Genomic DNA, 14,277 nt, shown 5'->3' with positions numbered 1-14,277 from the left:
GAAATATTTAGAACTAATTTATTCCTTGCCACCCATTCTGAAACTAACTGCAGCTTTTTGTTAAGTGTTGCAGTCATTTCAGTCGCTGTCGTAGCTGACGTGTATAGTGTTGAGTCATCCACATACATAGACACTCTGGCTTTACTCACAGTCAGTGGCATGTCATTAGTATTGATTGAAAAAAAGTAAGGGGCCTAGACAGCTACCCTGGGGAACTCCTCATTTTACCTGGATTATGTTGGAGAGGCTTCCATTAAAGAACACCCTCTGTGTTCTGTTAGACAGGTAACTCTTTATCCACATTATAGCAGGGGGTGTAAAGCCATAACACATTATAGCAGGGGGTGTAAAGCCATAACACATATGTTTTTACAGCAGCAGACTATGATCGATAATGTCAAAAGCCACGCTGAAGTCTAACAAAACAGCCTCCACAATCTTTTCATCATCAATTTCTCTCAGCCAATCATCAGTCATTTGTGTAAGTGCTGTGCTTGTTGAATGTCCTTCCCTACAAGCGTGCTGAAAGTCTGTCAATTTGTTTACTGTAAAATAGCATTGTATTTGGTCAAACACAATTTTTTCCAAAAGTTTACTAAGGGTTGGTAACAGGCTGATTGGTCGGCTATTTGAGCTAGTAAAAGGGGCTTTACTATTCTTAGGTAGCAGAATGACTTTTGCTGCTTCCCTCCAGGCCTGGGGCACACATATTCTAGTAGGCTTAAATTGAAGATATGTCAAATAGGAGTGGCAATATCGTCCGCTATTATCCTCAGTAATTTTCCATCCAAGTTGCTGGCATGTCATGCCAAAATTTGCTAATCTTACCAATGAAAAAATCATCAAAGTATCAGTGGGATTTGTGATGAATGAGCCATTTGATTCAATGAATGACTGAGTTTGCCTTTTTTGCCAAAGCTTAAGGTGCTCCAAAGCTTTTTACTGTCATTTTTATATAATTTATGTTTGTTTCATAGTATAGTTTCTTCTTTTTATTCAGTTTAGTCACATTAATTCTCAATTTGAAGTACGTTTGCAAACGGTAATTTGCCAATCCTTTTGCCTGATCCCTCTCAACCAGAACATTATTCAATTCCTCGTCAATCCACAAGAAATTACCATGTTCTCAGAATTTAAGATTTTTTATGTACTAGACACGTTTCATGAGAACATTGCAAAAAAAATTGTGTCCAGTTTTCTGTGGGTTAGGAGAATATTCCATCAACGTCCCACCAAACATACACAGAACATGGTTGCAATGTTCTCAGAACCTGGTTGCAATGTTCTCAGAACCTGGTTGCAATGTTCTCAGAACACGGTTGCAATGTTCTCAGAACACGGTTGCAATGTTCTCAGAACACGGTTGCAATGTTCTCAGAACACGGTTGCAATGTTCTCAGAACACGGTTGCAATGTTCTCAGAACACGGTTGCAATGTTCTCAGAACACGGTTGCAATGTTTTCAGAACACGGTTGCAATGTTCTCAGAACACGGTTGCAATGTTCTCAGAACACGGTTGCAATGTTCTCAGAACACGGATGCAATGTTCTCAGAACACGGTTGCAATGTTCTCAGAACACGGTTGCAATGTTCTCAGAACACGGATGCAATGTTCTCAGAACACGGTTGCAATGTTCTCAGAACACGGTTGCAATGTTTTCAGAACACGATTCATGGGAACGTTGCAAAAATGAGACTCCTGAATCACTATGCTAAATTGCATTGACTTATTTCAAGCACTTTAAGGTCTTTCTGTATATGTGTCTAATGTTGTTGGGGCATATTAACTTGTTTTTAATGATACTCCTGAAATGACTATTCTCAACAAAGTTGTTTCAGATAGGGAGGAGTGTTACGGTTTCCTCTGGACAGGACAGGGCCCTAATTATACTGCCCCAATTAGCACCCTAGAGTTATCCGTTATTGAGACAGTGGTTGGGCCTTCGTCATTGGTGCTGGTGGCCTAGGTAGGGGAGGCACCCAGCTGTCACATTCTTAGCAGTATATGTTAATGTCATTATTTGGCAACAGTTACAACACACTTATCTGATTAATTAAAATTAGTTTCTCAATGAAAGATGGTAATCTGTAGGATTACCCCCTCGAGTACAAATTATGATCACATCTCGTAAATGATTTGTTATTTATTAATTCTATATAGCTGAACATTTCTCCGTGTTCTTCTTGAAATCCAAATCACATACTATGTATATCATTCCTTTAAAAGTTCCAGCTGCAGATTGCCCCTTTTTAACATATTGCGATTTCTGTGATTTGTCCCAAGTAATTCTGTTGCAATTTGTCGGTTTTTCCACATTTAAAACTTGCAGATGGAACTCTGTGCTGTATATTGTTTTGGTATAACTGGCATCATCATTGCGTAGATGGCAAATGCGAGAAAGTACAGACATGCTACTGTAAAAATACAAATTTCTGATATTCTGAGAATATGGTAACCATGTTCTGGCCATGTTTCTACCAGAAGCAACACTACTACCTGGGCCATGTTTCTATCAGAACCAACACTACTACCTGGGCCATGTTTCTACCAGAAGGAACACTACGACCTGGGCCATGTTTCTATCAGAAGCAACACTACTACCTGGGCCATGTTTCTATCAGAAGCAACACTACTACCTGGGCCATGTTTCTATCAGAAGCAACACTACTACCTGGGCCATGTTTCTATCAGAAGCAACACTACTACCTGGGCCATGTTTCTATCAGAAGCAACACTACTACCTGGGCCATGTTTCTACCAGAAGGAACACTACGACCTGGGCCATGTTTCTATCAGAAGCAACACTACTACCTGGGCCATGTTTCTATCAGAAGCAACACTACTACCTGGGCCATGTTTCTATCAGAAGCAACACTACTACCTGGACCATGTTTCTATCAGAAGCAATACTACCTACTGGGCCATGTTTCTACCAGAAGAAACACTACCTACTGGGCCATGTTTCTACCAGAAGAAACTCTACCTACTGGGCCATGTTTCTACCAGAAGCAACACTACCACCTGGACCATGTTTCTACCAGAAGCAACACTACCACCTGGACCATGTTTCTATCAGAAGCAACACTACCTACTGGGCCATGTTTCTACCAGAAGCAACACTACTACCTGGGCCATGTTTCTATCTGAAGCAACACTACTACCTGGACCATGTTTCTACCAGAAGCAACACTACTACCTGGGCCATGTTTCTATCAGAAGCAACACTACTACCTGGGACATGTTTCTATCAGAAACAACACTACTACCTGGGCCATGTTTCTATCAGAAACAACACTACTACCTGGGCCATGTTTCTATCAGAAGCAACACTACTACCTGGGCCATGTTTCTCCCAGAAGCAACACTACCACCTGGGCCATGTTTCTATCAGAAGCAACACTACTACCTGGGCCATGTTTCTATCAGAAGCAACACTACTACCTGGGCCATGTTTCTACCAGAAGCAACACTACTACCTGGGCCATGTTTCTATCAGAAGCAACACTACTACCTGGGCCATGTTTCTACCAGAAGCAACACTACCACCTGGGCCATGTTTCTATCAGAAGCAACACTACCACCTGGGCCATGTTTCTATCAGAAGCAACACTACCACCTGGGCCATGTTTCTATCAGAAGCAACACTACTACCTGGGCCTTGTTTCTATCAGAAGCAACACTACTACCTGGGCCATGTTTCTATCAGAAGCAACACTACTACCTGGGCCATGTTTCTATCAGAAGCAACACTACTACCTGGGCCATGTTTCTACCAGAAGCAACACTACTACCTGGGCCATGTTTCTATCAGAAGCAACACTACTACCTGGGCCATGTTTCTATCAGAAGCAACACTACTACCTGGACCATGTTTCTACCAGAAGCAACACTACCACCTGGGCCATGTTTCTATCAGAAGCAACACTACTACCTGGGCCATGTTTCTGCCAGAAGCAACACTACTACCTGGGCCATGTTTCTCCCAGAAGCAACACTACCACCTGGGCCATGTTTCTATCAGAAGCAACACTACTACCTGGGCCATGTTTCTATCAGAAGCAACACTACCTACTGGGCCATGTTTCTACCAGAAGAAACACTACCTACTGGGCCATGTTTCTACCAGAAGAAACTCTACCTACTGGGCCATGTTTCTACCAGAAGCAACACTACCACCTGGACCATGTTTCTACCAGAAGCAACACTACCACCTGGACCATGTTTCTATCAGAAGCAACACTACCTACTGGGCCATGTTTCTACCAGAAGCAACACTACTACCTGGGCCATGTTTCTATCTGAAGCAACACTACTACCTGGACCATGTTTCTACCAGAAGCAACACTACTACCTGGGCCATGTTTCTATCAGAAGCAACACTACTACCTGGGACATGTTTCTATCAGAAACAACACTACTACCTGGGCCATGTTTCTATCAGAAACAACACTACTACCTGGGCCATGTTTCTATCAGAAGCAACACTTCTACCTGGGCCATGTTTCTCCCAGAAGCAACACTACCACCTGGGCCATGTTTCTATCAGAAGCAACACTACTACCTGGGCCATGTTTCTCCCAGAAGCAACACTACCACCTGGGCCATGTTTCTACCAGAAGCAACACTACCACCTGGGCCATGTTTCTATCAGAAGCAACACTACCACCTGGGCCATGTTTCTATCAGAAGCAACACTACTACCTGGGCCATGTTTCTACCAGAAGCAACACTACTACCTGGGCCATGTTTCTATCAGAAGCAACACTACTACCTGGGCCATGTTTCTACCAGAAGCAACACTACCACCTGGGCCATGTTTCTATCAGAAGCAACACTACCACCTGGGCCATGTTTCTATCAGAAGCAACACTACCACCTGGGCCATGTTTCTATCAGAAGCAACACTACTACCTGGGCCTTGTTTCTATCAGAAGCAACACTACTACCTGGGCCATGTTTCTATCAGAAGCAACACTACTACCTGGGCCATGTTTCTATCAGAAGCAACACTACTACCTGGGCCATGTTTCTACCAGAAGCAACACTACTACCTGGGCCATGTTTCTATCAGAAGCAACACTACTACCTGGGCCATGTTTCTATCAGAAGCAACACTACTACCTGGACCATGTTTCTACCAGAAGCAACACTACCACCTGGGCCATGTTTCTATCAGAAGCAACACTACTACCTGGGCCATGTTTCTGCCAGAAGCAACACTACTACCTGGGCCATGTTTCTCCCAGAAGCAACACTACCACCTGGGCCATGTTTCTATCAGAAGCAACACTACCACCTGGGCCATGTTTCTACCAGAAGCAACACTACTACCTGGGCCATGTTTCTACCAGAAGCAACACTACCACCTGGGCCATGTTTCTACCAGAAACAACACTACCACCTGGGCCATGTTTCTACCAGAAGCAACACTACCACCTGGGCCATGTTTCTACCAGAAGCAACACTACCACCTGGGCCATGTTTCTATCAGAAGCAACACTACTACCTGGGCCATGTTTCTACCAGAAGCAACACTACTACCTGGGCCATGTTTCTACCAGAAGCAACACTACTACCTGGGCCATGTTTCTACCAGAAGCAACACTACCACCTGGGCCATGTTTCTACCAGAAGCAACACTACTACCTGGGCCATGTTTCTACCAGAAGCAACACTACTACCTGGGCCATGTTTCTATCAGAAGCAACACTACCACCTGGGCCATGTTTCTACCAGAAGCAACACTACGACCTGGGCCATGTTTCTACCAGAAGCAACACTACTACCTGGGCCATGTTTCTACCAGAAGCAACACTACTACCTGGGCCATGTTTCTATCAGAACCAACACTACTACCTGGGCCATGTTTCTACCAGAAGCAACACTACTACCTGGGCCATGTTTCTATCAGAAGCAACACTACTACCTGGGCCATGTTTCTATCAGAAGCAACACTACCACCTGGGCCATGTTTCTATCAGAAGCAACACTACCACCTGGGCCATGTTTCTATCAGAAGCAACACTACCACCTGGGCCATGTTTCTACCAGAAGCAACACTACTACCTGGGCCATGTTTCTACCAGAAGCAACCCTACTACCTGGGCCATGTTTCTACCAGAAGCAACACTACTACCGGGCCGTGTTTCAGCAACAAAGTAGGACTGTTTCAGATAGAAATGTAATGGCGAGAGCTGATGTGACGTCACTCCTAATCATAGACACGTGTTGCTTCTACATGGTATACGCGGTATGGATTTCAGGAAGACGAGCGCTGAGCATCTCAAAGAGAACTCGCTCTACAATTCTACCGATTTGCCATCTTTCAATGAGAAACTATATTGAATTGGATCAGATAGGTGTGTTGTAACTGTTGCCAAGTAATGACATTAACATACAGTATATTGATAAGAACGTGAGAGTAGGGGAGATTTCCCTAGCCGGGTCTCAAACCCAGGACACCAGCATCAATCACCAACACCCGAACCACTGTTACAATAAGGGATATCTCTAGGACATGTGCTTATTGGGCCAGTAAAGTTAGGCCCTGTCCTGAATAACCCCTAACCCCTCCTCCCCAGTATAGTTAGGCCCTGTCCTGAATAACCCCTCCTCCCCAGTATAGTTAGGTCCTGTCCTGAATAACCCCTCCTCCCCAGTATAGTTAGGCCCTGTCCTGAATAACCCCTCCTCCCCAGTATAGTTAGGCCCTGTCCTGAATAACCCCTAACCCCTCCTCCCCAGTATAGTTAGGCCCTGTCCTGAATAACCCCTCCTCCCCAGTATAGTTAGGTCCTGTCCTGAATAACCCCTCCTCCCCAGTATAGTTAGGCCCTGTCCTGAATAACCCCTAACCCCTCCTCCCCAGTATAGTTAGGCCCTGTCCTGAATAACCCCTAACCCCTCCTCCCCAGTATAGTTAGGCCCTGTCCTGAATAACCCCTAACCCCTCCTCCCCAGTATAGTTAGGCCCTGTCCTGAATAACCCCTAAACCCTCCTCCCCAGTATAGTTAGGCCCTGTCCTGAATAACCCCTAACCCCTCCTCCCCAGTATAGTTAGGCCCTGTCCTGAATAACCCCTAACCCCTCCTCCCCAGTATAGTTAGGCACTGTCCTGAAAATCCCCTAACCCCTCCTCCCCAGTATAGTTAGGCCCTGTCCTGAATAACCCCTAACCCCTCCTCCCCAGTATAGTTAGGCCCTGTCCTGAATAACCCCTAACCCCTCCTCCCCAGTATAGTTAGGCCCTGTCCTGAATAACCCCTCCTCCCCAGTATAGTTAGGCCCTGTCCTGAATAACCCCTAACCCCTCCTCCCCAGTATAGTTAGGCCCTGTCCTGAATAACCCCTCCTCCCCAGTATAGTTAGGCCCTGTCCTGAATAACCCCTAACCTCTCCTCCCCAGTATAGTTAGGCCCTGTCCTGAATAACACCTAACCCCTCCTCCCCAGTATAGTTAGGCCCTGTCCTGAATAACCCCTAACCTCTCCTCCCCAGTATAGTTAGGCCCTGTCGGGGATGGTTGGTTGGTTAGGGACAGAAGCACCAGATCATCAGCAAACATTTCCTAGTCCAGTAGGGTGAGGCCGGGTGCTGCAGACTGTTTTAGTGCCGTCGCCAATTCATTGACGTAAATGTTGAAGAGGGTGGGCGTTAAGCTGCATCCCTGCCTAACCCCATGGCCCTGAGGAAAGAGATCTGTGTTTATTGCCAATTAAAAATTCTCTCTCCTCTCACTTCCCTCTCTCCTCTCCATCCCTCTCTCTCTACTTCTTTCTGTCTCTCTCCACATACCTCTCTCCCCTTTCTCTTCATCTCCCTCCCTCTCTCTCTACCTCTTTCCCATTCTCCTCTCCACCCCCCCCCCGCCTCTCTCTCTCACATACCTTTCTCTCTCTACCCCTCTCTCCTCTCGATTCCTCTCTCTCTCTACCTCCTCTCCATCTATCCCTCCTCTTTCGCTCTCTCTCTACATCTCTCCTCTCATCCCACCCTCTCTCTCTCCATCTCTCGTTTTCCCTCTTATCACCCTCTGTCCCTCCCTCTATCTCTCTCCATCTCTCTCCTCTCATTTGTCTCTCACTCCGTCTGTCTCTCTCCCTCTCGTTCTCGCTCCTCTCCATCCATCCACCATCCATCTCTCTCTCTACCTCTCTCTCTACCTCTCCCTATTTCTTTCTCTCCCTGCCTCTCTCTTGCCCTCTCTCTCTACCTCTCTCTCTCTACCTCTCTCTCTACCTCTCTCTGTAGAGTACAGAGCAGGTCGCAGCATTCTGTCGCAGTCTCCATGATATGAATCCGTCTGAGTGTGCCACGACCTCCTCGTCCCCCAGCCTGGACTCGCACTTCCGTCCCCCCGCCACCGGCACCGCCAGCCGCCAGCTCTCCGACGCCGACAAGCTACGCAAAGTAATCTGTGAGCTAGTTGAGACGGAACGCGCCTATGTCAAAGTCAGTAACAGTAGTACTACATCTCTGCTGTGTGGGGGGTGTGTGTGGGAGGTGTCATAACTGGGTTATAGAATATAGAAAAGCAATACATTTTATTGTATTTTAACTGGGTTACAAAGAAACTCTGAGAAATCAAATACATAATATAACCTCAATACATATGTAATCTGATCTAACTAGAAACAGAGATATTAATATGTAATCTGATCTAACTAGAAACAGAGATATTAATATGTAATCTGATCTAACTAGAAACAGAGATATTAATATGTAATCTGATCTAACTAGAAACAGATCACAATATATACAGTGGGGAGGACAAGTATTTGATAGACTGCCGATTTTGCAGGTTTTCCTACTTACAAAGCATGTAGAGGTCTGTCATTTTTATCATAGGTACACTTCAACTGTGAGAGACGGAATCTAAAACAAAAATCCAGAAAATCACATTGTATGATTTTTAAGTAATTAATTTGCATTTTATTGCATGACATAAGTATTTGATCACCTACCAACCAGTAAGAATTCCGCTCTCACAGACCTGTTTGTTTTTCTTTAAGAAGCCCTCCTGTTCTCCACTCACTACCTGTATTAACTGCACCTGTTTGAACTCATTACCTGTATAAAAGACACCTGTCCACACACTCAATCAAACAGACTCCAACCTCTCCACAATGGCCAAGACCAGAGAGCTGTGTAAGGACATCAGTGATAAAATTGTAGACCTGCACAAGGCTGGGATGGGCTACAGGACAATAGGCAAGCAGCTTGGTGAGAAGGCAACAACTGTTGGCGCAATTATTAGAAAATGGAAGAAGTTGAAGATGACGGTCAATCACCCTCGGTCTGGGGCTCCATGCAAGATCTCACCTCGTGGGGCATCAATGATCATGAGGAAGGTGAGGGATCAGCCCAGAACTACACGGCAGGACCTGGTCAATGACCTGAAGAGAGCTGGGACCACAGTCTCAAAGAAAACCATTAGTAACACACTACGCCGTCACGGATTAAAATCCTGCAGCGCACGCAAGGTCCCCCTGCTCAAGTTAGCGCATGTCCAGGCCCGTCTGAAGTTTGCCAATGACCATCTGGATGATCCAGAGGAGGAATGGGAGAAGGTCATGTGGTCTGATGAGACAAAAATAGAGCTTTTTGGTCTAAACTCCACTCGCCGTGTTTGGAGGAAGAAGAAGGATGAGTACAACCCCAAGAACACCATCCCAACCGTGAAGCATGGAGGTGGAAACATCATTCTTTGGGATGCTTTTCTGCAAAGGGGACAGGACGACTGCACCGTATTGAGGGGAGGATGGATGGGGCCATGTATCGCGAGATCTTGGCCAACAACCTCCTTCCCTCAGTAAGAGCATTGAAGATGGGTCGTGGCTGGGTCTTCCAGCATGACAACGACCCGAAACACACAGCCAGGGCAACTAAGGAGTGGCTCCGTAAGAAGCATCTCAAGGTCCTGGAGTGGCCTAGCCAGTCTCCAGACCTGAACCCAATAGAAAATCTTTGGAGGGAGCTGAAAGTCTGTATTGCCCAGCGACAGCCCCGAAACCTGAAGGATCTGGAGAAGGTCTGTATGGAGGAGTGGGCCAAAATCCCTGCTGCAGTGTGTGCAAACCTGGTCAAGAACTACAGGAAACGTATGATCTCTGTAATTGCAAACAAGTTCTGCTTTTCTGATGTATCAAATACTTATGTCATGCAATAAAATGCTAATTCATTACTTAAAAATCATACAATGTGATTTTCTGGATTTTTTTTTTAGATTCCGTCTCTCACAGTTGAAGTGTACCTATGATAAAAATTACAGACCTCTACATGCTTTGTAAGTAGGAAAACCTGCAAAATCGGCAGTATATCAAATACTTGTTCTCCCCACTGTATATGTAATCTGATCTAACTAGAAACAGATCACAATATATATGTAATCTGATCTAACTAGAAACAGATGTCAATACGTATGTAATCTGATCTAACTAGAAACAGATGTCAATACATATGTAATCTGATCGAACTAGAAAGAGGGATATTAAATACATATGTAATGTGATCACCATGTGCAATGCCAAACGTCAGCTGGAGTGGTATAAAGATCGCCACCATTGGACTCTGGAGCAGTTGAAACACGTTCTCTGGAGCGGTGGAAACGTGTTCTCTGGAGCGGTGGAAACGTGTTCTCTGGAGCAGTTGAAACGTGTTCTCTGGAGCAGTTGAAACACGTTCTCTGGAGTGACGGATGCCAGGAGAAACGCTACCTGCCCCAATGCATTGTGCTAACTGTAAAGTTTGGTGGAGGAGTGTTAATAGTCTGGGGCTGTTTTTCATGGTTCAGGCCCCTTAGTGCCAGTGAAGGGAAATCTTAACGATATAACATACAATGACATTCTAGACGATTCTGTGCTTCCAACTTTGTGGCAACAGTTTGGGGAAAGCCCTTTCCTGTTTCAGCATGACTATGCCCCCTTGCACAAAGCAAGGTCCATACAGACATGGTTTGTTGAGATCGGTGTGGAAGAACTTGACTGGCCTGCACAGAGCCCTGACCTCAACCCAATCTTACACCTTTGGGATGAATTGGAACGAGCCAGGCCTAATCACCCAACATCAGTGCCCAACCTCACTAACGCTCTTGTGGCTGAATGGAAGCATGTCCCTGCAGCAATGTTCCAACATCTAGTGGAAAGCCTTCCCAGAAGAGTGGAGGCTGTTATAGCAGCAAAGGGGGGACCAACTCCATATTAATGCCCATGGTTTTGGAATGAGATGTTCGACGAGCAGATGTCCACATACTTTTGGTCATGTAGTGTATTTATCTGATCTAAGTAGAAACGGAGATATCTTAACAGAGATATCTTAACAGAGATATCTTAACAGAGATATCTTAACACAGACATCTTAACAGAGATATCTTAACACAGACATCTTTACACAGACATCTTAACAGAGATATCTTAACAGAGATGTCTTAACAGAGATATCTTAACAGAGATAACTTAACAGAGATAACTTAACAGAGATGTCTTAACAGAGATGTCTTAACAGAGATGTCTTAACAGAGATGTCTTAACAGAGATGTCTTAACAGAGATGTCATAACAATGTCTTAACGGAGATGTCTTAACGGAGATATCTTAACAGAGATATCTTAACAGAGATGTCTTAACGGAGATGTCTTAACGGAGATGTCTTAACGGAGATGTCTTAACGGAGATGTCTTAACGGAGATGTCTTAACGGAGATGTCTTAACGGAGATGTCTTAACGGAGATGTCTTAACAGAGATGTCTTAACAGAGATGTCTTAACAGAGATATCATAACAATGTCTTAACAGAGATATCATAACAATGTCTTAACAGAGATATCATAACAATGTCTTAACGGAGATGTCTTAACGGAGATGTCTTAACGGAGATGTCTTAACGGAGATGTCATAATACTTCAAACAAACTCAGTCAGTGTGAGACCTAGAGAATAAAGGATGTATATATTTACATATGATCAGGAACAGTGTTATTTTAATTCAACACTGTGCGTGCCAGTTGGTTTATAGTACAGCTTGATGACTTAATGACTATGTTGTGATAAGAGATGCTACATCAGGTGTTTTAAGCCAGAGTGTTTTCTATTCTCCCTCTCCGTGTGTGTACATATCCATGAGATGACATCCACCACCCCAATCAACGGCTGGTGTGTGTGTGTGTGTGTGCGTGCGTGTGTGTCTCCACTATCCCAATCAATGGGTGTTTGAGAGTGTGTGAGTCCAGCACCTTAATCAAATCTGAATCACTCTTTTTCTTGCAGGATCTCAATTGTCTCATCGGGAGGTACTTAACCCCGCTGCAAAAGGAGACGTGCCTCACTCAGGATGAGGTATGATACACTGTGGGAGAGGGAGAGATACTGACGTGCCTCACTCAGGATGAGGTATGATACACTGTGGGAGAGGGAGAGATACTGACGTGCCTCACTCAGAATGAGGTATGATACACTGTGGGAGAGGGAGAGATACTGACGTGCCTCACTCAGGATGAGGTATGATACACTGTGGGAGAGGGAGAGATACTGACGTGCCTCACTCAGAATGAGGTATGATACACTGTGGGAGAGGGAGAGATACTGACGTGCCTCACTCAGGATGAGGTATGATACACTGTGGGAGAGGGAGAGATACTGACGTGCCTCACTCAGGATGAGGTATGATACACTGTGGGAGAGGGAGAGATACTGACGTGCCTCACTCAGAATGAGGTATGATACACTGTGGGAGAGGGAGAGATACTGACGTGCCTCACTCAGGATGAGGTATGATACACTGTGGGAGAGGGAGAGATACTGACGTGCCTCACTCAGAATGAGGTATGATACACTGTGGGAGAGGGAGAGATACTGACGTGCCTCACTCAGGATGAGGTATGATACACGGTAGGAGAGGGAGAGATACTGACGTGCCTCACTCAGAATGAGGTATGATACACTGTGGGAGAGGGAGAGATACTGACGTGCCTCACTCAGGATGAGGTATGATACACGGTGGGAGAGGGAGAGATACTGACGTGCCTCACTCAGGATGAGGTATGATACACTGTGGGAGAGGGAGAGATACTGACGTGCCTCACTCAGGATGAGGTATGATACACTGTGGGAGAGATACTGATGTGCCTCACTCAGGATGAGGTATGATACACTGTGGGAGAGATACTGACGTGCCTCACTCAGGATGAGGTATGATACACTGTGGGAGAGGGAGAGATACTGACGTGCCTCACTCAGAATGAGGTATGATACACTGTGGGAGAGGGAGAGATACTGACGTGCCTCACTCAGGATGAGGTATGATACACTGTGGGAGAGGGAGAGATACTGACGTGCCTCACTCAGAATGAGGTATGATACACTGTGGGAGAGGGAGAGATACTGACGTGCCTCACTCAGAATGAGGTATGATACACTGTGGGAGAGGGAGAGATACTGACGTGCCTCACTCAGGATGAGGTATGATACACTGTGGGAGAGGGAGAGATACTGACGTGCCTCACTCAGGATGAGGTATGATACACTGTGGGAGAGGGAGAGATACTGACGTGCCTCACTCAGAATGAGGTATGATACACTGTGGGAGAGGGAGAGATACTGACGTGCCTCACTCAGAATGAGGTATGATACACTGTGGGAGAGGGAGAGATACTGACGTGCCTCACTCAGGATGAGGTATGATATACTGTGGGAGAGGGAGAGATACTGACGTGCCTCACTCAGGATGAGGTATGATACACTGTGGGAGAGGGAGAGATACTGACGTGCCTCACTCAGAATGAGGTATGATACACTGTGGGAGAGGGAGAGATACTGACGTGCCTCACTCAGAATGAGGTATGATACACGGTGGGAGAGGGAGAGATACTGACGTGCCTCACTCAGGATGAGGTATGATACACTGTGGGAGAGGGAGAGATACTGACGTGCCTCACTCAGGATGAGGTATGATACACGGTGGGAGAGGGAGAGATACTGACGTGCCTCACTCAGGATGAGGTATGATACACTGTGGGAGAGGGAGAGATACTGACGTGCCTCACTCAGGATGAGGTATGATATACTGTGGGAGAGGGAGAGATACTGACGTGCCTCACTCAGAATGAGGTATGATACACTGTGGGAGAGGGAGAGATACTGACGTGCCTCACTCAGAATGAGGTATGATACACTGTGGGAGAGGGAGAGATACTGACGTGCCTCACTCAGGATGAGGTATGATATACTGTGGGAGAGGGAGAGATACTGACGTGCCTCACTCAGGATGAGGTATGATACACTG

General features: G+C 45.7%; 1 protein-coding gene across 1 annotated transcript in view; it reads left to right on the top strand.

The window, feature by feature from the left end:
- The window catches only part of tiam1b (TIAM Rac1 associated GEF 1b), an 88,987-nt gene that overhangs the window by 51,738 nt on the left and 22,972 nt on the right, over nucleotides 1-14,277 (top strand). The window contains exons 16-17 of the mRNA XM_038973730.1: nucleotides 8,254-8,454; nucleotides 12,264-12,332. Coding sequence (XP_038829658.1) covers nucleotides 8,254-8,454; nucleotides 12,264-12,332 — 270 coding nt within the window. The remainder of the gene's footprint in view (nucleotides 1-8,253; nucleotides 8,455-12,263; nucleotides 12,333-14,277) is intronic.

The sequence above is a fragment of the Salvelinus namaycush genome, chromosome 34 (assembly GCF_016432855.1).
Source record: "Salvelinus namaycush isolate Seneca chromosome 34, SaNama_1.0, whole genome shotgun sequence".
In the NCBI taxonomy this organism is placed as follows: domain Eukaryota; kingdom Metazoa; phylum Chordata; class Actinopteri; order Salmoniformes; family Salmonidae; genus Salvelinus; species Salvelinus namaycush.
This window is presented reverse-complemented; position numbering and strand designations above follow the sequence as displayed.